This window comes from Prenolepis imparis, unplaced genomic scaffold, assembly GCF_030444845.1.
Source record: "Prenolepis imparis isolate NDT839.2.m4 unplaced genomic scaffold, iyPreImpa1.0 SCAF_4, whole genome shotgun sequence".
Lineage (NCBI taxonomy): Eukaryota > Metazoa > Arthropoda > Insecta > Hymenoptera > Formicidae > Prenolepis > Prenolepis imparis.
Genome location: NW_028141162.1, coordinates 2,707,926 through 2,730,236, shown reverse-complemented (window position 1 = coordinate 2,730,236; position 22,311 = coordinate 2,707,926). Strand labels below are relative to the sequence as shown.

The window sequence follows — 22,311 nt, the reverse complement described above, 5'->3', positions numbered from 1 at the left end:
TACTTTTTTGACGCGGACCCTGTGCGACGCATCCTTATTTTATGTTTATCGTATTAAAAAATTTGTACGCTGGTGTCTGCATGGTACCAAAAGATTCTGTAATCAATGTACTATTAAAATGTATAATCGATGAATTTTTGGCTCTTCTTAAAATATTAGAAATCGATACTTTTTTGACGCGGACCCTGTGCGACGCATCCTTATTTTATGTTTATCGTATTAAAAAATTTGTACGCTGGTGTCTGTTTGATACCAAATGATTCTGTATTCAATGTACTATTAAAATGTATAATCGATGAATTTTTGGCTCGTCTTAAAATATTAGAAATTGATACTTTTTTGACGCGAACCCTGTGCGACGCATACTTATTTTATGTTTATCGTATTAAAAAATTTGTACGCTGGTGTCTGTTTGGTACCAAATAATTCTGTATTCAATGTACTATTAAAATGTATAATCGATGAATTTTTGGCTCGTCTTAAAATATTAGAAATTGATACTTTTTTGACGCGAACCCTGTGCGACGCATACTTATCTTATGTTTATCATATTAAAAAAATTGTACGCTGGTGTCTGCTTGGTACCAAATAATTCTGTAATCAATGTACTATTAAAATGTATAATCGATGAATTTTTGGCTCGTATTAAAATATTAGAAATCGATACTTTATTGACGCGGACCCTGTGCGACGCATCCTTATTTTATGTTTATCGTATTAAAAAATTTGTACGCTGGTGTCTGCATGGTACCAGAAGATTCTGTAATCAATGTACTATTAAAATGTATAATCGATGAATTTTTGGCTCGTCTTAAAATATTAGAAATTAATACATTTATGCCGCTGACCCTATGCGACGCATCCTTAATTTATGTATAGCAAATGAAAAAGTTTGTACGCTGTTGTCTGCTTGGTACCAAAAGATTCTGTAATCAATGTACTATTAAAATGTATAATCGATGAATTTTTGGCTCGTCTTAAAATATTAGAAATTAATACATTTATGCCGCTGACCCTATGCGACGCATCCTTAATTTATGTATAGCAAATGAAAAAATTTGTACGCTGGTGTCTGTTTGGTACCAAATGATTCTGTATTCAATGTACTATTAAAATGTATAATCGATGAATTTTTGGCTCGTCTTAAAATATTAGAAATTGATACTTTTTTGACGCGAACCCTGTGCGACGCATACTTATTTTATGTTTATCGTATTAAAAAATTTGTACGCTGGTGTCTGTTTGGTACCAAATAATTCTGTATTCAATGTACTATTAAAATGTATAATCGATGAATTTTTGGCTCGTCTTAAAATATTAGAAATTGATACTTTTTTGACGCGAACCCTGTGCGACGCATACTTATCTTATGTTTATCATATTAAAAAAATTGTACGCTGGTATCTGCTTGGTACCAAATAATTCTGTAATCAATGTACTATTAAAATGTATAATCGATGAATTTTTGGCTCGTATTAAAATATTAGAAATCGATACTTTATTGACGCGGACCCTGTGCGACGCATCCTTATTTTATGTTTATCGTATTAAAAAATTTGTACGCTGGTGTCTGCATGGTACCAGAAGATTCTGTAATCAATGTACTATTAAAATGTATAATCGATGAATTTTTGGCTCGTCTTAAAATATTAGAAATTAATACATTTATGCCGCTGACCCTATGCGACGCATCTTTAATTTATGTATAGCAAATGAAAAAGTTTGTACGCTGTTGTCTGCTTGGTACCAAAAGATTCTGTAATCAATGTACTATTAAAATGTATAATCGATGAATTTTTGGCTCTTCTTAAAATATTAGAAATTGATACATTTATGCCGCTGACCCTATGCGACGCATCCTTAATTTATGTATAGCAAATGAAAAAGTTTGTACGCTGTTGTCTGCTTGGTACCAAAAGATTCTATAATCAATGTAGTATTAAAATGTATAATCGATGAATTTTTGGCTCGTCTTAAAATATTAGAAATTGATACTTTTTTGACGCGAACCCTGTGCGACGCATACTTATTTTATGTTTATCATATTAAAAAATATGTACGCTGGTGTCTGCATGGTACCAAAAGATTCTGTAATCAATGTGCTATTAAAATGTATAATCGATGAATTTTTGGCTCGTCTTAAAATATTAGAAATTGATACTTTTTTGACGCGGACCCTGTGCGACGCATCCTTATTTTATGTTTAACGTATTAAAAAATTTGTACGCTGGTGTCTGCATGGTACCAAAAGATTCTGTAATCAATGTACTATTAAAATGTATAATCCATGAATTTTTGGCTCGTATTAAAATATTAGAAATCCATACTTTTTTGACGCGGACCCTGTGCGAAGCATCCTTATTTTATGTTTAGCGTATTAAAAAATTTGTACGCTGGTGTCTGCTTGGTACCAAATAATTCTGTAATCAATGTAGTATTAAAATGTATAATCGATGAATTTTTGGCTCTTCTTAAAATATTAGAAATTAATACATTTATGCCGCTGACTCTATGCGACGCATCCTTAATTTATGTATATCATATTAGAAAATTTGTACGCTGGTGTCTGCTTGGTACCAAATAATTCTGTAATCAATGTACTATTAAAATGTATAATCGATGAATTTTTGGCTCGTCTTAAAATATTAGAAATCGATACTTTTTTGACGCGAACCCTGTGCGACGCATATTTATTTTATGTTTATCGTATTAAAAAATTTGTACGCTGGTGTCTGCATGGTACCAAAAGATTCTGTAATCAATGTACTATTAAAATGTATAATCGATGAATTTTTGGCTCGTCTTAAAATATTATAAATCGATACTTTTTTGACGCGGACCCTGTGCGACGCATCCTTATTTTATGTTTATCGTATTAAAAAATTTGTACGCTGGTGTCTGCATGGTACCAGAAGATTCTGTAATCAATGTACTATTAAAATGTATAATCGATGAATTTTTGGCTCGTCTTAAAATATTAGAAATTAATACATTTATGCCGCTGACCCTATGCGACGCATCCTTAATTTATGTATAGCAAATGAAAAAATTTGTACGCTGTTGTCTGCTTGGTACCAAAAGATTCTGTAATCTATGTACTATTAAAATGTATAATCGATGAATTTTTGGCTCGTATTAAAATATTAGAAATCGATACTTTATTGACGCGGACCCTGTGCGACGCATACTTATTTTATGTTTATCGTATTAAAAAATTTGTACGCTGGTGTCTGCATGGTACCAGAAGATTCTGTAATCAATGTGCTATTAAAATGTATAATCGATGAATTTTTGGCTCGTCTTAAAATATTAGAAATTAATACATTTATGCCGCTGACCCTATGCGACGCATCCTTAATTTATGTATAGCAAATGAAAAAGTTTGTACGCTGTTGTCTGCTTGGTACCAAAAGATTCTGTAATCAATGTACTATTAAAATGTATAATCGATGAATTTTTGGCTCGTATTAAAATATTAGAAATCGATACTTTTTTGACGCGGACCCTGTGCGACGCATCCTTATTTTATGTTTATCGTATTAAAAAATTTGTATGCTGGTGTCTGCATGGTACCAAAAGATTCTGTAATCAATGTGCTATTAAAATGTATAATCGATGAATTTTTGGCTCGTCTTAAAATATTAGAAATTGATACTTTTTTGACGCGGACCCTGTGCGACGCATCCTTATTTTATGTTTATCGTATTAAAAAATTTGTACGCTGGTGTCTGCATGGTACCAAAAGATTCTGTAATCAATGTGCTATTAAAATGTATAATCGATGAATTTTTGGCTCGTCTTAAAATATTAGAAATTGATACTTTTTTGACGCGGACCCTGTGCGACGCATCCTTATTTTATGTTTATCATATTAAAAAAATTGTACGCTGGTATCTGCTTGGTACCAAATAATTCTGTAATCAATGTACTATTAGAATGTATAATCGATGAATTTTTGGCTCTTCTTAAAATATTAGAAATTAATACATTTACGCCGCTGACTCTATGCGACGCATCCTTAATTTATGTATATCATATTAAAAAATTTGTACGCTGGTGTCTGTTTGGTACCAAATAATTCTGTAATCAATGTACTATTAAAATGTATAATCGATGAATTTTTGGCTCTTCTTAAAATATTAGAAATTGATACATTTATGCCGCTGACCCTATGCGACGCATCCTTAATTTATGTATAGCAAATGAAAAAGTTTGTACGCTGTTGTCTGCTTGGTACCAAAAGATTCTATAATCAATGTAGTATTAAAATGTATAATCGATGAATTTTTGGCTCGTCTTAAAATATTAGAAATTGATACTTTTTTGACGCGAACCCTGTGCGACGCATACTTATTTTATGTTTATCATATTAAAAAATTTGTACGCTGGTGTCTGCATGGTACCAAAAGATTCTGTAATCAATGTGCTATTAAAATGTATAATCGATGAATTTTTGGCTCGTCTTAAAATATTAGAAATTGATACTTTTTTGACGCGGACCCTGTGCGACGCATCCTTATTTTATGTTTAACGTATTAAAAAATTTGTACGCTGGTGTCTGCATGGTACCAAAAGATTCTGTAATCAATGTACTATTAAAATGTATAATCCATGAATTTTTGGCTCGTATTAAAATATTAGAAATCGATACTTTTTTGACGCGGACCCTGTGCGACGCATCCTTATTTTATGTTTATCGTATTAAAAAATTTGTACGCTGGTGTCTGTTTGGTACCAAATGATTCTGTATTCAATGTACTATTAAAATGTATAATCGATGAATTTTTGGCTCGTCTTAAAATATTAGAAATCGATACTTTTTTGACGCGAACCCTGTGCGACGCATACTTATTTTATGTTTATCGTATTAAAAAATTTGTACGCTGGTGTCTGCATGGTACCAAATGATTCTGTATTCAATGTACTATTAAAATGTATGATCGATGAATTTTTGGCTCGTCTTAAAATATTAGAAATCGATACTTTTTTGACGCGAACCCTGTGCGACGCATACTTATTTTATGTTTATCGTATTAAAAAATTTGTACGCTGGTGTCTGCATGGTACCAGAAGATTCTGTAATCAATGTACTATTAAAATGTATAATCGATGAATTTTTGGCTCGTCTTAAAATATTAGAAATTAATACATTTATGCCGCTGACCCTATGCGACGCATCCTTAATTTATGTATAGCAAATGAAAAAATTTGTACGCTGTTGTCTGCTTGGTACCAAAAGATTCTGTAATCAATGTACTATTAAAATGTATAATCGATGAATTTTTGGCTCGTCTTAAAATATTAGAAATTAATACATTTATGCCGCTGACCCTATGCGACGCATCCTTAATTTATGTATAGCAAATGAAAAAGTTTGTACGCTGTTGTCTGCTTGGTACCAAAAGATTCTGTAATCAATGTACTATTAAAATGTATAATCGATGAATTTTTGGCTCGTATTAAAATATTACAAATCGATACTATTTTGACGCGGACCCTGTGCGACGCATCCTTATTTTATGTTTATCGTATTAAAAAATTTGTATGCTGGTGTCTGCATGGTACCAAAAGATTCTGTAATCAATGTGCTATTAAAATGTATAATCGATGAATTTTTGGCTCGTCTTAAAATATTAGAAATTGATACTTTTTTGACGCGGACCCTGTGCGACGCATCCTTATTTTATGTTTATCGTATTAAAAAATTTGTACGCTGGTGTCTGCATGGTACCAAAAGATTCTGTAATCAATGTACTATTAAAATGTATAATCGATGAATTTTTGACTCTTCTTAAAATATTAGAAATCGATACTTTTTTGACGCGGACCCTGTGCGACGCATCCTTATTTTATGTTTATCGTATTAAAAAATTTGTACGCTGGTGTCTGTTTGGTACCAAATGATTCTGTATTCAATGTACTATTAAAATGTATAATCGATGAATTTTTGGCTCGTCTTAAAATATTAGAAATTGATACTTTTTTGACGCGAACCCTGTGCGACGCATACTTATTTTATGTTTATCGTATTAAAAAATTTGTACGCTGGTGTCTGTTTGGTACCAAATAATTCTGTATTCAATGTACTATTAAAATGTATAATCGATGAATTTTTGGCTCGTCTTAAAATATTAGAAATTGATACTTTTTTGACGCGAACCCTGTGCGACGCATACTTATCTTATGTTTATCATATTAAAAAAATTGTACGCTGGTGTCTGCTTGGTACCAAATAATTCTGTAATCAATGTACTATTAAAATGTATAATCGATGAATTTTTGGCTCGTATTAAAATATTAGAAATCGATACTTTATTGACGCGGACCCTGTGCGACGCATCCTTATTTTATGTTTATCGTATTAAAAAGTTTGTACGCTGGTGTCTGCATGGTACCAGAAGATTCTGTAATCAATGTACTATTAAAATGTATAATCGATGAATTTTTGGCTCGTCTTAAAATATTAGAAATTAATACATTTATGCCGCTGACCCTATGCGACGCATCCTTAATTTATGTATAGCAAATGAAAAAGTTTGTACGCTGTTGTCTGCTTGGTACCAAAAGATTCTGTAATCAATGTACTATTAAAATGTATAATCGATGAATTTTTGGCTCGTCTTAAAATATTAGAAATTAATACATTTATGCCGCTGACCCTATGCGACGCATCCTTAATTTATGTATAGCAAATGAAAAAGTTTGTACGCTGTTGTCTGCTTGGTACCAAAAGATTCTATAATCAATGTAGTATTAAAATGTATAATCGATGAATTTTTGGCTCGTCTTAAAATATTAGAAATTGATAATTTTTTGACGCGAACCCTGTGCGACGCATACTTATTTTATGTTTATCATATTAAAAAATTTGTACGCTCGTGTCTGCATGGTACCAAAAGATTCTGTAATCAATGTGCTATTAAAATGTATAATCGATGAATTTTTGGCTCGTATTAAAATATTAGAAATCGATACTTTTTTGACGCGGACCCTGTGCGACGCATCTTTATTTTATGTTTATCGTATTAAAAAATTTGTACGCTGGTGTCTGCATGGTACCAGAAGATTCTGTAATCAATGTACTATTAAAATGTATAATCGATGAATTTTTGGCTCGTCTTAAAATATTAGAAATTAATACATTTATGCCGCTGACCCTATGCGACGCATCCTTAATTTATGTATAGCAAATGAAAAAATTTGTACGCTGTTGTCTGCTTGGTACCAAAAGATTCTGTAATCAATGTACTATTAAAATGTATAATCGATGAATTTTTGGCTCGTCTTAAAATATTAGAAATTAATACATTTATGCCGCTGACCCTATGCGACGCATCCTTAATTTATGTATAGCAAATGAAAAAGTTTGTACGCTGTTGTCTGCTTGGTACCAAAAGATTCTGTAATCAATGTACTATTAAAATGTATAATCGATGAATTTTTGGCTCGTATTAAAATATTAGAAATCGATACTTTTTTGACGCGGACCCTGTGCGACGCATCCTTATTTTATGTTTATCGTATTAAAAAATTTGTATGCTGGTGTCTGCATGGTACCAAAAGATTCTGTAATCAATGTGCTATTAAAATGTATAATCGATGAATTTTTGGCTCGTCTTAAAATATTAGAAATTGATACTTTTTTGACGCGGACCCTGTGCGATGCATCCTTATTTTATGTTTATCGTATTAAAAAATTTGTACGCTGGTGTCTGCATGGTACCAAAAGATTCTGTAATCAATGTACTATTAAAATGTATAATCGATGAATTTTTGGCTCTTCTTTAAATATTAGAAATCGATACTTTTTTGACGCGGACCCTGTGCGACGCATCCTTATTTTATGTTTATCGTATTAAAAAATTTGTACGCTGGTGTCTGTTTGGTACCAAATGATTCTGTATTCAATGTACTATTAAAATGTATAATCGATGAATTTTTGGCTCGTCTTAAAATATTAGAAATTGATACTTTTTTGACGCGAACCCTGTGCGACGCATACTTATTTTATGTTTATCGTATTAAAAAATTTGTACGCTGGTGTCTGTTTGGTACCAAATAATTCTGTATTCAATGTACTATTAAAATGTATAATCGATGAATTTTTGGCTCGTCTTAAAATATTAGAAATTGATACTTTTTTGACGCGAACCCTGTGCGACGCATACTTATCTTATGTTTATCATATTAAAAAAATTGTACGCTGGTGTCTGCTTGGTACCAAATAATTCTGTAATCAATGTACTATTAAAATGTATAATCGATGAATTTTTGGCTCGTATTAAAATATTAGAAATCGATACTTTATTGACGCGGACCCTGTGCGACGCATCCTTATTTTATGTTTATCGTATTAAAAAATTTGTACGCTGGTGTCTGCATGGTACCAGAAGATTCTGTAATCAATGTACTATTAAAATGTATAATCGATGAATTTTTGGCTCGTCTTAAAATATTAGAAATTAATACATTTATGCCGCTGACCCTATGCGACGCATCCTTAATTTATGTATAGCAAATGAAAAAGTTTGTACGCTGTTGTCTGCTTGGTACCAAAAGATTCTGTAATCAATGTACTATTAAAATGTATAATCGATGAATTTTTGGCTCGTCTTAAAATATTAGAAATTAATACATTTATGCCGCTGACCCTATGCGACGCATCCTTAATTTATGTATAGCAAATGAAAAAATTTGTACGCTGGTGTCTGTTTGGTACCAAATGATTCTGTATTCAATGTACTATTAAAATGTATAATCGATGAATTTTTGGCTCGTCTTAAAATATTAGAAATTGATACTTTTTTGACGCGAACCCTGTGCGACGCATACTTATTTTATGTTTATCGTATTAAAAAATTTGTACGCTGGTGTCTGTTTGGTACCAAATAATTCTGTATTCAATGTACTATTAAAATGTATAATCGATGAATTTTTGGCTCGTCTTAAAATATTAGAAATTGATACTTTTTTGACGCGAACCCTGTGCGACGCATACTTATCTTATGTTTATCATATTAAAAAAATTGTACGCTGGTATCTGCTTGGTACCAAATAATTCTGTAATCAATGTACTATTAAAATGTATAATCGATGAATTTTTGGCTCGTATTAAAATATTAGAAATCGATACTTTATTGACGCGGACCCTGTGCGACGCATCCTTATTTTATGTTTATCGTATTAAAAAATTTGTACGCTGGTGTCTGCATGGTACCAGAAGATTCTGTAATCAATGTACTATTAAAATGTATAATCGATGAATTTTTGGCTCGTCTTAAAATATTAGAAATTAATACATTTATGCCGCTGACCCTATGCGACGCATCCTTAATTTATGTATAGCAAATGAAAAAGTTTGTACGCTGTTGTCTGCTTGGTACCAAAAGATTCTGTAATCAATGTACTATTAAAATGTATAATCGATGAATTTTTGGCTCGTATTAAAATATTAGAAATCGATACTTTTTTGACGCGGACCCTGTGCGACGCATCCTTATTTTATGTTTATCGTATTAAAAAATTTGTACGCTGGTGTCTGCATGGTACCAAAAGATTCTGTAATCAATGTGCTATTAAAATGTATAATCGATGAATTTTTGGCTCGTCTTAAAATATTAGAAATTGATACTTTTTTGACGCGGATCCTGTGCGACGCATCCTTATTTTATGTTTATCGTATTAAAAAATTTGTACGCTGGTGTCTGCATGGTACCAAAAGATTCTGTAATCAATGTACTATTAAAATGTATAATCGATGAATTTTTGAGGTGCAGGCAATGTACTGTTGAAATATATGAAAGATTAATTTTTGTCTCGCTTTAAAATATTGAAAATTAAAATTTTTTACCCGCGAACCCCATACGGCGCGGATTCATTTTACGTATATTAGACCAAAAAGGTAGTACGCTGGTATGCTGATGGTACCAAAATAATCTGCAAACAATACACTATTGAAACTTATATACGATTAATTTTTGGCTCGTTTTAAAATATAGAAAACTAAAATTTTTAAGCCGCGGATCCCATACGGCGCACAATTATATTACGTATATTAAATCAAAAAGTTTGTAGGCTGGTATGTTAATGGTATCAACATAATGTGCTGACAATGTACAGTTAAAGTGCATGAAAGGTTAATTTTTGGCGCGTTTTAAAATATTGAAAATTAAAATTTTTAAGCCGCAAATTCTATACGGCGCAGATTTATATTACGTATATTAGATTAAAAAAGTAGTACGCTGGTATGCTTATGGTACCAAAATAATCTGCATACAATACACTGTTGAGATATATATACGATTATATTTTGGCTCGCTTTAAAATATTGAAAATTTAAATTTTTAAGCCGCGGATCCCATACGGCGCACAATTATATTACGTATATTATATCAAAAAGTTTGTAGGCTGGTATGCTGATGGTACCATCATAATGTGCAGACAATGTACAGTTAAAATGCATGAAAGATTAATTTTTGGCGCGTTTTATAATATTGTAAATTAAAATTTTTAAGCCGCGAATTCCATACGGCGCAGATTTATATTACGTATATTATATTAAAAAGTTTGTAGGCTGGTATGCTGATGGTACCATCATAATGTGCAGACAATGTACATTTAAAATATGTGAAAGATTAATTATTGGCTCGTTTTAAAATATTGAAAATTAAAATTTTTAAGCCGTTTACCACAGCCGTGTACACCACACACACACACGCACACACGCACACCTGTATATATGTACACTCTGCCCCCCCTAGAAAAAGTTATAAGGGCGCCCATGTACAACAATACTTGCGAGAATCGACTTACAATTAACATGTCTTTTTTAGAAAGTAATGTTAAAATATTTTTAATTTAATTCATATTTTTGATAATCAGCAGATTTTTGTCAAAAAATATTAATCGGGGATAAGATATTATAATATATTATTTAAAATATATTATTATTTTAATATTTTCAACATATTATATATACCCCCATCACTGCTATAGAAATGTTATAAAATAAACAATTTCTCACTCACCGATACGTACAATAGCGGAATTGTAGTACACAGCACACATTGATCTGAAAACAAAATATTCAAATTATGTATATACATATGTCGAATATCTCATAAACAATGTAGTTTAGAAAAAATGTTTTTATATTGCATACCTTACAGTTGTTCCGCTGTCGCCCGATGCTTCCCCGGGCCTCTTCCTCCTCTCTTGGTCGACCGTCATTTCTCCTTTGTAGCGCTCACGACACTCGCGAAAACACGAATAATTACGATTGTCCGACACTTTACACGGTACTCGACACGCGAAACTTTACACGGCACTCCCGACACGACGCGTGAATCGCACTGTGTACCGCAATGCTACCTGTAACAAATAAAATCCATACATATTTTAAAATAATCTTATTATTTTGCATTGTAACTTACACAATATAAATATAAATATGTAAGCTGAAATATTTAATTAGCAAATTTTCACTTTATTAATATTTTTTGTCAGAAATCAGCTGATTAAAGCATTTTAATTTTTTAAATAATAATATGTTTTAAATAATATGTTATAATATAATACTTTAAACTCGATTAATATTCTTGACAGTTATCAGCTAATTTCTGTCAAAAAATATTAATAAAAAATAAGGTATTATAACATTTAAGATATTATTACTATTTTAATTTTTATGACATATTATTATTTTAAAATTTAATTAGCAAATTTTTGCTTTATTAATATTTTTTGACAGAAATCAGCTGATTAAAGCTTTTTAATTTGCTAATTAATTTTTAAAATAATATGTTATAAATATTAAAATAATATAATATGTTTTAAATAATATGTTAATGATACTTTAAACTCGATTAATATTTTTGACAGTTATCAGCTGATTTCTGTCAAAAAATATTAATCGAGAATAAACTATTATAACATATTATTTACAACAGATTACTATTTTAATTTTTATATTATTATTTTAAAATTTTATTAGCAAATTTTTGCTTTATTAATATTTTTTCACAGAAATTAGCTGATTAAAGCATTAATTTGCTAATTAAATTTTAAAATAATAACAGGTTATAAAAATTAAAATAGTAATACGTTATAAACAATATGTTATAATACTTTAAACTTGATTAATATTTTTGACAGTTATCAGTTGATTTCTGTCAAAAAATATTAATCGAGAATAAGATATTATAACATATTATTTACGACATATTACTATTTTAATTTTTTAACATATTATTATTTTAAAATTTAATTAGCAAATTAACGCTTTAATCAGCTAATTTCTGTAAAAAAATATTAATCGAGTTTAAACGAACTTTATATTATTTTTTAAAAAATATCATTTTTTTAACATAAAACCGAAGAATGGCGTGCGCGTAGCGCGCTCTTGTGTTGTTCTGCAATTCACCGACATGAATAAACGTCTAATTTAACTAATATTACATAATTAGATATTTTTAGAAATATTTGCTACTGTCGCTCTGCAAGGTATTCTGTAAGGTAAACTACTGCTGAATGACGCATTCAAATTCTAACTCGAAAGTTAGTCTTCATCTTATTGTCGCAATGAGAAATTGTTCAATGTCGCCTTTTATTATTATATGTACTTTTTTATTTTATTGTTGTATATATATATATATATATATATATATATATATATATTTCTCATTTCGTTTAATCTAACCGAATATAATTACGCGTTTGAAGCGATGTTATATTATTCTTTGATAATAAAATCTTAAATTTGCAACGCTTGCATAAAAATTAATGCAATGTATGCATAAAAATATATTAATTAATTATGCAAAGCATAAAAATTCAATATTTAAATCTTTAATAGAAAATGCGAACAGAAAAATAGAATTTTCTATAAGAATCTTTCTTTATTAGATTATAAAACTTTATTGGACTATATGAAAAGATATAGATACCTGTGTTTCCACACACATTAGACTTGCGCATCTTCACATGTCCACTATGTTACACGTCTCGCGGGGGAGACCGAAAGACTAGTCCTTACCACTGACTGCAAGACTGCGTAGCGGTGTCGCCACTTGACGGCACCTCGCCTAAAGGTCTGACCAAACCTAATGTCTCTCTCCTTCCACTAAGCTTGCACGTCCCATGCGTCTGCTACGCTCCACGTCTCGCGGAAGACTGATTCCTACTACTGACCACAAGACTGCGTAGCGATGGCGCCACTTGACGGTACCTCGCCTGAAGGTCTGACCAAACCTAATGTCTCTCTCTTTCCACTAGACTCGCGCGTCCCATGTGTCCGCTACGCTGCACGTTTCGGATAAGACTGATCCCCACCACCGATCATACTCTGCGCAGCGGTGTCGCTAACTAACGGCGAAACCTAACTTCACAGCCAAGAACGAAGTCGAGGTCGAAAGTCGAAAGCCGAACTTTTGTATCAGTCTCGCGCGAGACGCGCAACGTGATGGACGTATAGAGGCTAACGTGCGAGTCCAATGAAAGCACAGAGGTATTTTGATTGAATGAATTGAAAAAAAAACATATATGTGTATATACATATATATACATAGTGTGTGTGTGTGTGTGTGTGTGTGTGTGTGTGTGTGTGTGTGTGTGTGTGTGTGTGTGTGTGTGTGTGTGTGTGTGTGTGTGTGTGTGTGTGTGTGTGTGTGTGTGTGTGTGTGTGTGTGTACACACAATATATATGTATATATATGTATAAAATTGTAGAATATATATAGTATAGAATATTTTACATATTTTTGTTGATAAATAACGAGCTTAACCGAAAATATGAAATATTCCGTGATCTGCAGAGGTAAAAATATAAATATATACAAATACAAGTTAATATAATAGTAATATAGAAATCTAATATATAAATTACTGTATAAATTTTCAACGAAGCTTGTAAAAAACATAAACAGAACAGAATAGATAAATAGAGATGATACATATGATTTCTACATGTATATCATCTTATTTTTTTCGATTACATTTTGATCATACATGCGCGATATTTTTGCAGAATACTAAAATCTATCATTTTATTCTCCTCTCGATAAAAGACATACAATTTCCATGAATGAAATTGAAAAAAAACGTATGAGAGCGTCTTTCGTACGATGATATACATATACATATAATATACCATGGTAGCTCGATGTGATTATTCTTCTCGCTGAATAGAAGGCAAGCCGGAATGCGGAAAATAGTCGCTTATAAAAAAAGCAAGATAGCCGAACTAGCTATTTTATAATTTCATTACTATATAGATTAGAAGATTGCGCGATGTTTGAAATTGAATACGTAAAATTCGGCACACCACAAATAGAAATAATGTTTATATACTGAGAAAATGGATTGTGCTTATAAAAAAGTATTCACGCTTCTATAAATATAAACAGCCACATTAATATGCAGAGTTAATTAAAGAGTTCAAAAATTTGAATATCTATGAAATAAACGTGTTTTTATACGATTAATTTAATAATTTTTACTATTGTGTTTTTGTTATTTATAAATTGCTGTACAAATTTAATATATAAAAGAACTGTCGTTATAATTAATTTAATTTATAGAAGAGATTAATGTACTGTGTAATTGCAAGATGTTAAGAATGTATATTACACATATTTACACTCATATCTAAATAATATAATATATATTAACTTTATATTTAATTTCATATTTGTGCGTGTACTGTTTTTGAATAACATATCTAATTATATATGCTTTAACATAGTCAGACATAAAATATATCAAAAAGTTTCATCACATATTACATGAAGTCAGTGCTACCGTGCAACTCATTAAAACATGAGTACGATACGAGATGCAAAAGATTTCTCTCGCCTTTGAAATAATTCTAACAGTCACGTCATCACGTTTTGCATCACGTCTTGGACATCTGGTAAATTCCATGCATTTACATATATACATATACATACATAGGTACATATATAAATTACATGACGGAAGTATCGTAAAAAAACGCAAGTAAAAATAATAATACGTTTTTCTACGAGAAACGTATGCAAAAGCACAATACAAAAAGATCGTAGGCGATTGTTTACTTATTCGCGATTTGCTCAGAACAAATATGCACGCAAAAGTTTATTCAACGTAGTATGGAATGAAAAAGAAATGTATATATGTGTATATATTTTTCGCATGCATTTGCATGCAAACAAATCGAAAAGTAATATTATTCATGAATGTAATCGTAGTCATATACGTTCTGTACGTTCTTGTAGAAGTTATTAGTTTGCGGAAATATACGCACCAACGATAGCCGTTTTAATTCTATCTTTCAAATCAATCTTCATAAATCCGGTAACGACTTTACCCTCTTTTCTTTACGCGAAAGTGCAAGGAGAAGCACAGTAGTCTTTTCATTTCGTCTCTTCTATTTTTCGTGACTCAATTTTTGCATACTGAACATGTTATCTTTCCATATATGTATTTTACTTTTATATGCATTAGAATAAATGAAATTGGAATACAAAAGGTCTCTTCAAGACCTACAAAATAAGCCCTCAGAAAATGTTCTACGACTTATAGAGGGCTTAATTTTTGAATTCAAAGTTTAAACATTTTTTGCGAAAATTAGGGCCTGTGTAAGCCGTAAAATATTTTCTTTGGGCGCGTTTTAAAGGTCTCTTCAAGATCTACAAAATGAGCCTTCAGAAAAAGCTCTACGACTTACGCAGGCCTTAATTTTTAAATTTAAAGTTTAAAAGTTTTTTGCTAAAATTAAGGCCTGTGTAAGTCGTAGAACATTTTCTGAGGGCTTAATTTGTAGGTCTTGAAGAGACCTTTAAAACGCGTTCAAACAAAATGTTTTACGACTTACACAGGTCTTAATTTTTTAATTCAAAGTTTAAACGTTTGTTTTTTAAAGAAGAAGTTCCTACATATGTATATATGTATATTAGGAATAAAATAAATATATACAATTATTAGTATTCAAATTCAGAATTATATTAATTTTATGAGAAATTATGACGTCGATGACTTTTATTACGTCGCAAAATTCGCACTAATTTTATTATCGTTCAACCGAATTAATTAGTTGCTTCTGATTTAGTATCTATGTATCACGCGATATACTCTCTCTTTTAAATGAAATCAGTGTATTATAAATATAAATTATAACATATGAAAAGTAAAGAATAATCACTGATGATCTAAAAGTTATAAGTAGAAATGCAAATCACCAAATTTTATTGGAAAAATTAATTAATATTAATGATTGTTTCAGTCATTCATAATTTAAAATACGTTAATGTTATAATATTATATAAAATAAAATAGCAATATATTTCGTTAAAAAGATATCTAATTGTGTTTGATCAAGAGTTTCGTTTATTTTTTGTGATATTACACTTTCCAGATGTGAAAAATAAATAAAGGTCTCTTCAAGGCCTACAAAACGAGCCTACAGAAAATGTTGTAGGACTTATACAGGCCTTAATTTTTGCAATCAAAGTTAAATTTTTCGCAAAAATTAAGACCTTTGTAAAGCCTAGAACATTTTCAGTGGGCGCGTTTTGAAGATCTCTTCAAGATATCGCGTGATACATAGATAATAAATCAGAAGCAACTAATTTTAATTCGGTTGAACGATAATAAAATTAGTGCGAATTTTGCGACGTAATAAAAGTCATAATAACTTCTCATGAAATTAATATAATTCTGAATTTGAATACTATAATTGTATATATTTATTTTATTCTTAATATACATTATATATTATATATATATATATATATATATATATATATAGGAACTTCTTCTTTAAAAAACAATCATCCAAAATACATAAAAGAGTTTTAAAAGCTACATGCGAATATATTATTATTAATTTTTCAGTGAAATTTTACTTTCATAAGATAGAAGAGCAAAAGTGTTAGTGTTTAAATTAAAAATCAAGGAAATACTCATCTTTGGTGAAATCTTTTGTGTCATCGTTTAGTGATATTCTCAATGAGTCAGTTCAACAGAGTAAAACTTCAAAGTACGATTTCAAAGGTATCTTTACGCATCGCCTCTTACATCGGAACTTGTCTCCTCGCTTTCGTTAGCGAAAGTGAATGGGACGCGACAACTTTTTCCAATCAGTCGATTTGCATCAAAGGCTACTCTTACAAACTAGTAATTGGCGTATTGTGTGTGTACTGCAAATAAATATTTCTCATAAATTCCATGAAAGCAATACAAAGAATTAAAACGAATGCGTTTAAAAATCATATGTAACCAGTGTTTGCTGTTATCTAAATAAAATTATATAGATGATCATCTAGATGAAATTTTGGCGTTATCTTATCTTTATATAGATAATAAAAAAATGTATTATCTATATCTGCATCTTAGATTAAAAAAAGTGTTATCTTTACTAAATTATCTAACATAATATTCAGATAATTTGGTTTAGAGTTTCATAGCACATAAAAATATTTTAAGTAATAGAACTTGAGCAGTAAACGATAAAAACCAAGATAAAAACTTATAAATAAAACTATAAATATATTTTTATATCTATAATTTTCATTTTTTTATTTTACATTACATTTTTTAACTGTTTACATAAGCGATTTTAAAAATAATATTATCTGGAAGTGATCTAGATGAATCGTCATATAATTTTATCTTTTATCTATATATATTTAAAATAAAATCATCTTTATCTTATCTAAGATGAATTTACATATTTTTATCTCATCTTTATCTAGCTAATTTTAAAATCATCTAAGCACAACACTGTATGTAACAGACTAGAAAATATGAAAAAATACCATGTGTTTGGATAAATTGTCAGTATATTGATAGTTTTAAAAAGTCATTCATAATTATACGTATTTTCATTCATGTATATCAATTGTGTATGTAGACGTCATTTAATTCATGCTGGTCCACAATCCATAACATCAGCGTTCTTCTTCGACTTTGACATTGTATATCTCGTTAATGTTTTGGACGTTCAGGAAGCTGCCACAGTGTCGCCACAAGTAAAGACAGCACCGCGCTCTCAATCAGCTGATCAGCTGCGATCCCGATCAGCTGACTGTTGCTCTCGCGTTCAGCACGCGTTCGTCGTTACGTTCAATCGTGATTAATTAATTTAACGGAATGAGCATACTCAATCGACTGCCACGTCTCGCTCGCTTTTCGAGCGTTCTCCATCGCGAAAATGTAAGTCACGATAAAAGAAAAGCGCATAAGCTCTTCTGTTTTATAAGATTCTAAGTCTAACCTAACTAGGCAACATTCGTAAACAGAATGATAAATAATTACGCGGTAAATGCAATATAATGACTTCACCATCGAAATATTTGATCAATTAATGATTTAATTTGAGCTCTTTCTTACGAGAATAAAGTAAAATAAAAAATTATCGTTTTTACTGTTTCGATGTCTGAATCGCGTGTCTCGTTAATTTCAGGTTTTACGCTTCTCCACAAAGACCGAAGAACCGCCAATACCTGTGAATCCGCTTAGAGATACGTACGGCGCCAGTTTGCAGCCTAAGAACGGAGTGATATACGACAAGAAGCCGTTCAAGATACGCCTCGAGGCCGGCAGAAATTACTCGTGGTGTCTTTGTGGTCAGAGCAAGAGCCAGCCGATATGTGACGGCACTCACAAAAACATTTTTCTCAAAATCAAGCTTAGACCCATACGTTTCACCGTTACGGAGACCAAGGAGTACTGGCTGTGCAACTGCAAGCAAACGTCAAATAGGCCCTTCTGCGACGGCACCCACAAGAGACCAGACATACAGGAGAAGAAAAAATAAAAGGTGTGAACAATTGCATTTCTTGATATGGACATCGTGAAACAAAGTTAGTTACTTTATATACGATTGTACGCCTCTTACAGATACAAGAATGTATGTAATATACATATGTTTATGATGATTTTTATTATTACAGTATGCTATTATTAACGTAAATATTTTAATAAAACAATATAGGCAATAATAATTTATCATAAAAAAAGAATAATTCATTTTTCAACCTTTTTTTAAGGAAATTATTGACAGCACAATACTAAATTATGAGATAAAGTAAACATATAATTTTATACAAATATATTTTTATAAAAATTGAAGATTATTTTTAAAAAATAGAAGACATCGAGATAAAAATAAATATATATATTAAATCACGACATTCGATTGTATTTTGTATTTTATTGCGAAATTACGAATTCCATAGTTTCCGCAATTACATATAATTATCTTGTCTGAGTGATGTATGTACACTTCCGAAGTCGGAAGTACCATCACGCGAGGAAAAAAATGCAGGACGCGCGTTACAAATCGCAGTGCGTGCGTGGTGCTTCGAAAAAACTGTGTAAGCTGTCTAAAGTCATTAATTTGCATAATGCTACGCGTTAATTTACTATCGTTTTTCTTCATTACATGTGCGGCATATTTAGCTATCTGCGATCGCTGCTGTTTAATCAATTATCATGAGTTGCCGCGATATGATCTAATAAAGACCAATCGGCGCTCGAATCAGCCGATCATATCGCGGAAAGTGGTTTCTAATGTTGAAGAGTGCAAGGAATTCGCGGCATCGAAAAGGGCTCTCGCCTTCAATCTTGCTTCAACGAGGAATCATGCCGGTATGCTATATAACGGGCAAAATCAACGTATAATTGCGACGTATATAATTATGATAATTTTATAATAAACTCCATTCATAATTACGAGGCGGAATATAATGCGAAATATAAAAGTAATTAACTTATTCAATTAGCGTGATTAATCCAATGCATTATTTGTAATTTCTCCAGTGCATTTCTTATATAGCATTTTTCTATCTATCTATCTTTTCATCAATACATAGGAACTCGAGAAAATACGTGCCAAGCTCTTCAATGCCCCGAAGATCTCAACATGACTACTCTCGTACGCGCGGCAAATTACAGATACTACAGCATGTATCCGGTTTTATCTCTGTTTGGTAATTGCAATTACGATTATTGTCGCTTGCGTTTTTATCGCGTGCAAAAATCCTCGGAATTTACATATCAAATTTATATACAAAAACAAAAATATAAGTATCCCTCGCGAATTACATAATCTCCGGAAGCGCAAGTTTGACATTTGCATCCTACAAAACCCTTTTCAGAGAATTCTACGATAGAATGCATCCCTAAAGCGGGGATGTTTGTCTTCTCGTCCAAGAGCTTGAATTACACGCAAGCCCAAAGTTTCTGCCGAAAACAAAACGCATATCTCGCGCACGTGATAAGCGAGGAACGTACGGAAGGTTTGGCCAGATTCGTGTCGCAAAATCGTCCCAGCTTCGTGGGTCTCAGTAACAACGATAAAGAGGGTATCTGGAAGAACGAATTCGGTAATCACATTTTTTTTGCAGACTTTATTCAGCGAGCGCGCGCGATATACTCGTAGAGAAGAGAAAAATTCTGTTTCCTCGAAGCTCTTTTTTTTCGTCATAGAAAATATATCTCGTATTCGACACAGGCGAGTCCTTGTCCTGCTTCGATTATCGAGCATGGGGTGAGGGACAACCATCGCACAAGGGTTGCGTCGCCCTTGTGAACCCGCCTGCTGAGAGTTCCCCGCCCTTCTGGAAAGTGGCGCCCTGTTACGTATCGTTGCCCTTTATTTGCGAAATTTCGCCATTGTCTCAACGATCGTCGCGACAACACCATAAAAATCATCATCGCACGTAACACAAATACAAATCGCAATAAGGTACGCAAAATTATAAAATGTGTTAATTGTACGTACAGAAAAATAAACTTATACGCGTGAGAAAAATCATACTTTTATCAAAGATTCTATGAAAAGGAATGGAGATGGAAAATAGGTATCTCTCTTTAATTTTCCTGTACAAAGGGGCCGCCGTTTTCGTTTCACCTTTATACTACTTAATTCGATCTTCTAGCGGTGTAATTTTGACAAGGTGATTAAAATGAAGACAGATAATTAAATATGTACAGAGATTTAATGTAGGATTATACAGGACTCCAGCATTTGCAGATAAAGAGAGATTTACTCCGATGGCTTTATTTACAGGTACGATTGTTAATTCGACATATGCACTGCTTGGTTGACACGTTGATAAAGGAGGGGAAAATATATATATATATATATATATATAACTCTCACTCGGTCGTTGCTTATACACGTATATGTACATAGAGCGTAGGCCTAACGTTAATAACATTAAAAATCGTATGCGGTTCGTAGCTCTCGAGTCGTTACTTCCAATTCCCTTACATTCTAGATCATGCTTTCTATAGATACCTATCACTTAACGACTATGTAGCTAGCAGTTGTTGCTCTGCCGCAACGACATACATAATTCGCTCGACGCTTTTCAATAGGACACTTATCGAAGAGAGCTCGCTCTGCAGCGTGATATATAAAAATGTCTCGTCTCCTCGATAAGATTCGACGTCGCGTAACAACAATTGAAAATATAAGTCTGCCGTTATTATATTAATCTTCGCGATACTTTGCCGATATAGCGATCGAAAGCGTACAAGAGATAGTTGTATCGCGTTTTTAATAATAAACTGCCTCGATTACACAACTGTTAATCCGTCATGTTGCTTGTTAGGATAATGCTCGGAACGTGATATCTTTAGAATAAAGATTTCGTTATAATCGTTACGCATATTCTCACTCAATACGCATAATTAATACTCAACATTATTGTATTTACAGATTAACATTCACATTTAATAATCCTCTCTCAGAACACCCATTTCAAATCAATTCTAGAATAAGATTCGATGGCAAATGGAGAAATTCATCGTAAAAAAATTCATAGGTAAGTACAAGCCTAACTTAATTAACACATATTTCTATCATTCTTTTAAGATGGTCGCATTATAGTTAAAAATGTTTACACGATCGTATTTGCAATGATTGAATCGCAAGAGTTTATTATTTATGAGGGAAGACGATGCTCCTAAGAGTGGCGAAATGACGATCAATTAATATTTAACAAACAATTGTTTGTTTTGAAAAATATCCCTCAAAGGCATAAGATAAACGCAATCAAATATTTTAATCGAGGCCTCTACGGTGGATCTCTTAATCGCTAATAAACTTATATTCAAGATGTAATTACAAAAAAAAGTAGCAAATATTCGTTCAACTCGCTTAATAACTATTATTGTCACGCGTTATATCTGCAAGAATGTGCACGATGGTGTCGCGTTTGCAAACCGAAGTTCTATTTAGCGCCTGAGTAAACATATATTTATGTACGAAATATATGTAAGAAATATTGTGAAATATTCAATTTCAAACGACCTGATCTGTGTGTT

At 31.7% G+C, this 22,311-nt stretch overlaps 3 protein-coding genes across 4 annotated transcripts in view; 2 read left to right on the top strand and 1 right to left on the bottom strand.

Moving 5' to 3' along the window:
- Positions 1-13,131, bottom strand: part of LOC145935379 (venom protease) — an 80,982-nt gene extending 67,851 nt beyond the window's left edge. Inside the window, exons 1-3 of the mRNA XM_083036664.1 lie at positions 12,945-13,131; positions 11,162-11,370; positions 11,028-11,071 (exon numbers count right to left, since the gene is read on the bottom strand). The gene's annotated coding sequence lies outside the window, so the exon portion shown is untranslated. The remainder of the gene's footprint in view (positions 1-11,027; positions 11,072-11,161; positions 11,371-12,944) is intronic.
- A 4,893-nt stretch (positions 13,132-18,024) lies between these two features.
- LOC145935332 (CDGSH iron-sulfur domain-containing protein 3, mitochondrial) lies at positions 18,025-18,933 on the top strand. Its single transcript, XM_083036553.1, has 2 exons — positions 18,025-18,189; positions 18,440-18,933. The coding sequence occupies exons 1-2, from the start codon at positions 18,127-18,129 to the stop codon at positions 18,791-18,793; spliced, it is 417 nt and encodes a 138-aa protein (XP_082892679.1). The 5' UTR covers positions 18,025-18,126; the 3' UTR covers positions 18,794-18,933.
- Positions 18,934-19,179: 246 nt separating this feature from the next.
- Positions 19,180-21,457, top strand: LOC145935330 (uncharacterized). 2 transcript variants are annotated; one of them, XM_083036551.1, is made up of 5 exons: positions 19,180-19,352; positions 19,438-19,626; positions 19,851-19,967; positions 20,136-20,363; positions 20,492-21,457. In XM_083036551.1, the coding sequence occupies exons 1-5, from the start codon at positions 19,250-19,252 to the stop codon at positions 20,701-20,703; spliced, it is 849 nt and encodes a 282-aa protein (XP_082892677.1). In that variant the 5' UTR covers positions 19,180-19,249; the 3' UTR covers positions 20,704-21,457. The 2 variants fall into 2 exon arrangements, with proteins under 2 accessions (XP_082892677.1, XP_082892676.1); XM_083036550.1 differs by having other exon boundaries at positions 19,180-19,626.
- The last annotated feature ends 854 nt before the right edge of the window (positions 21,458-22,311 follow it).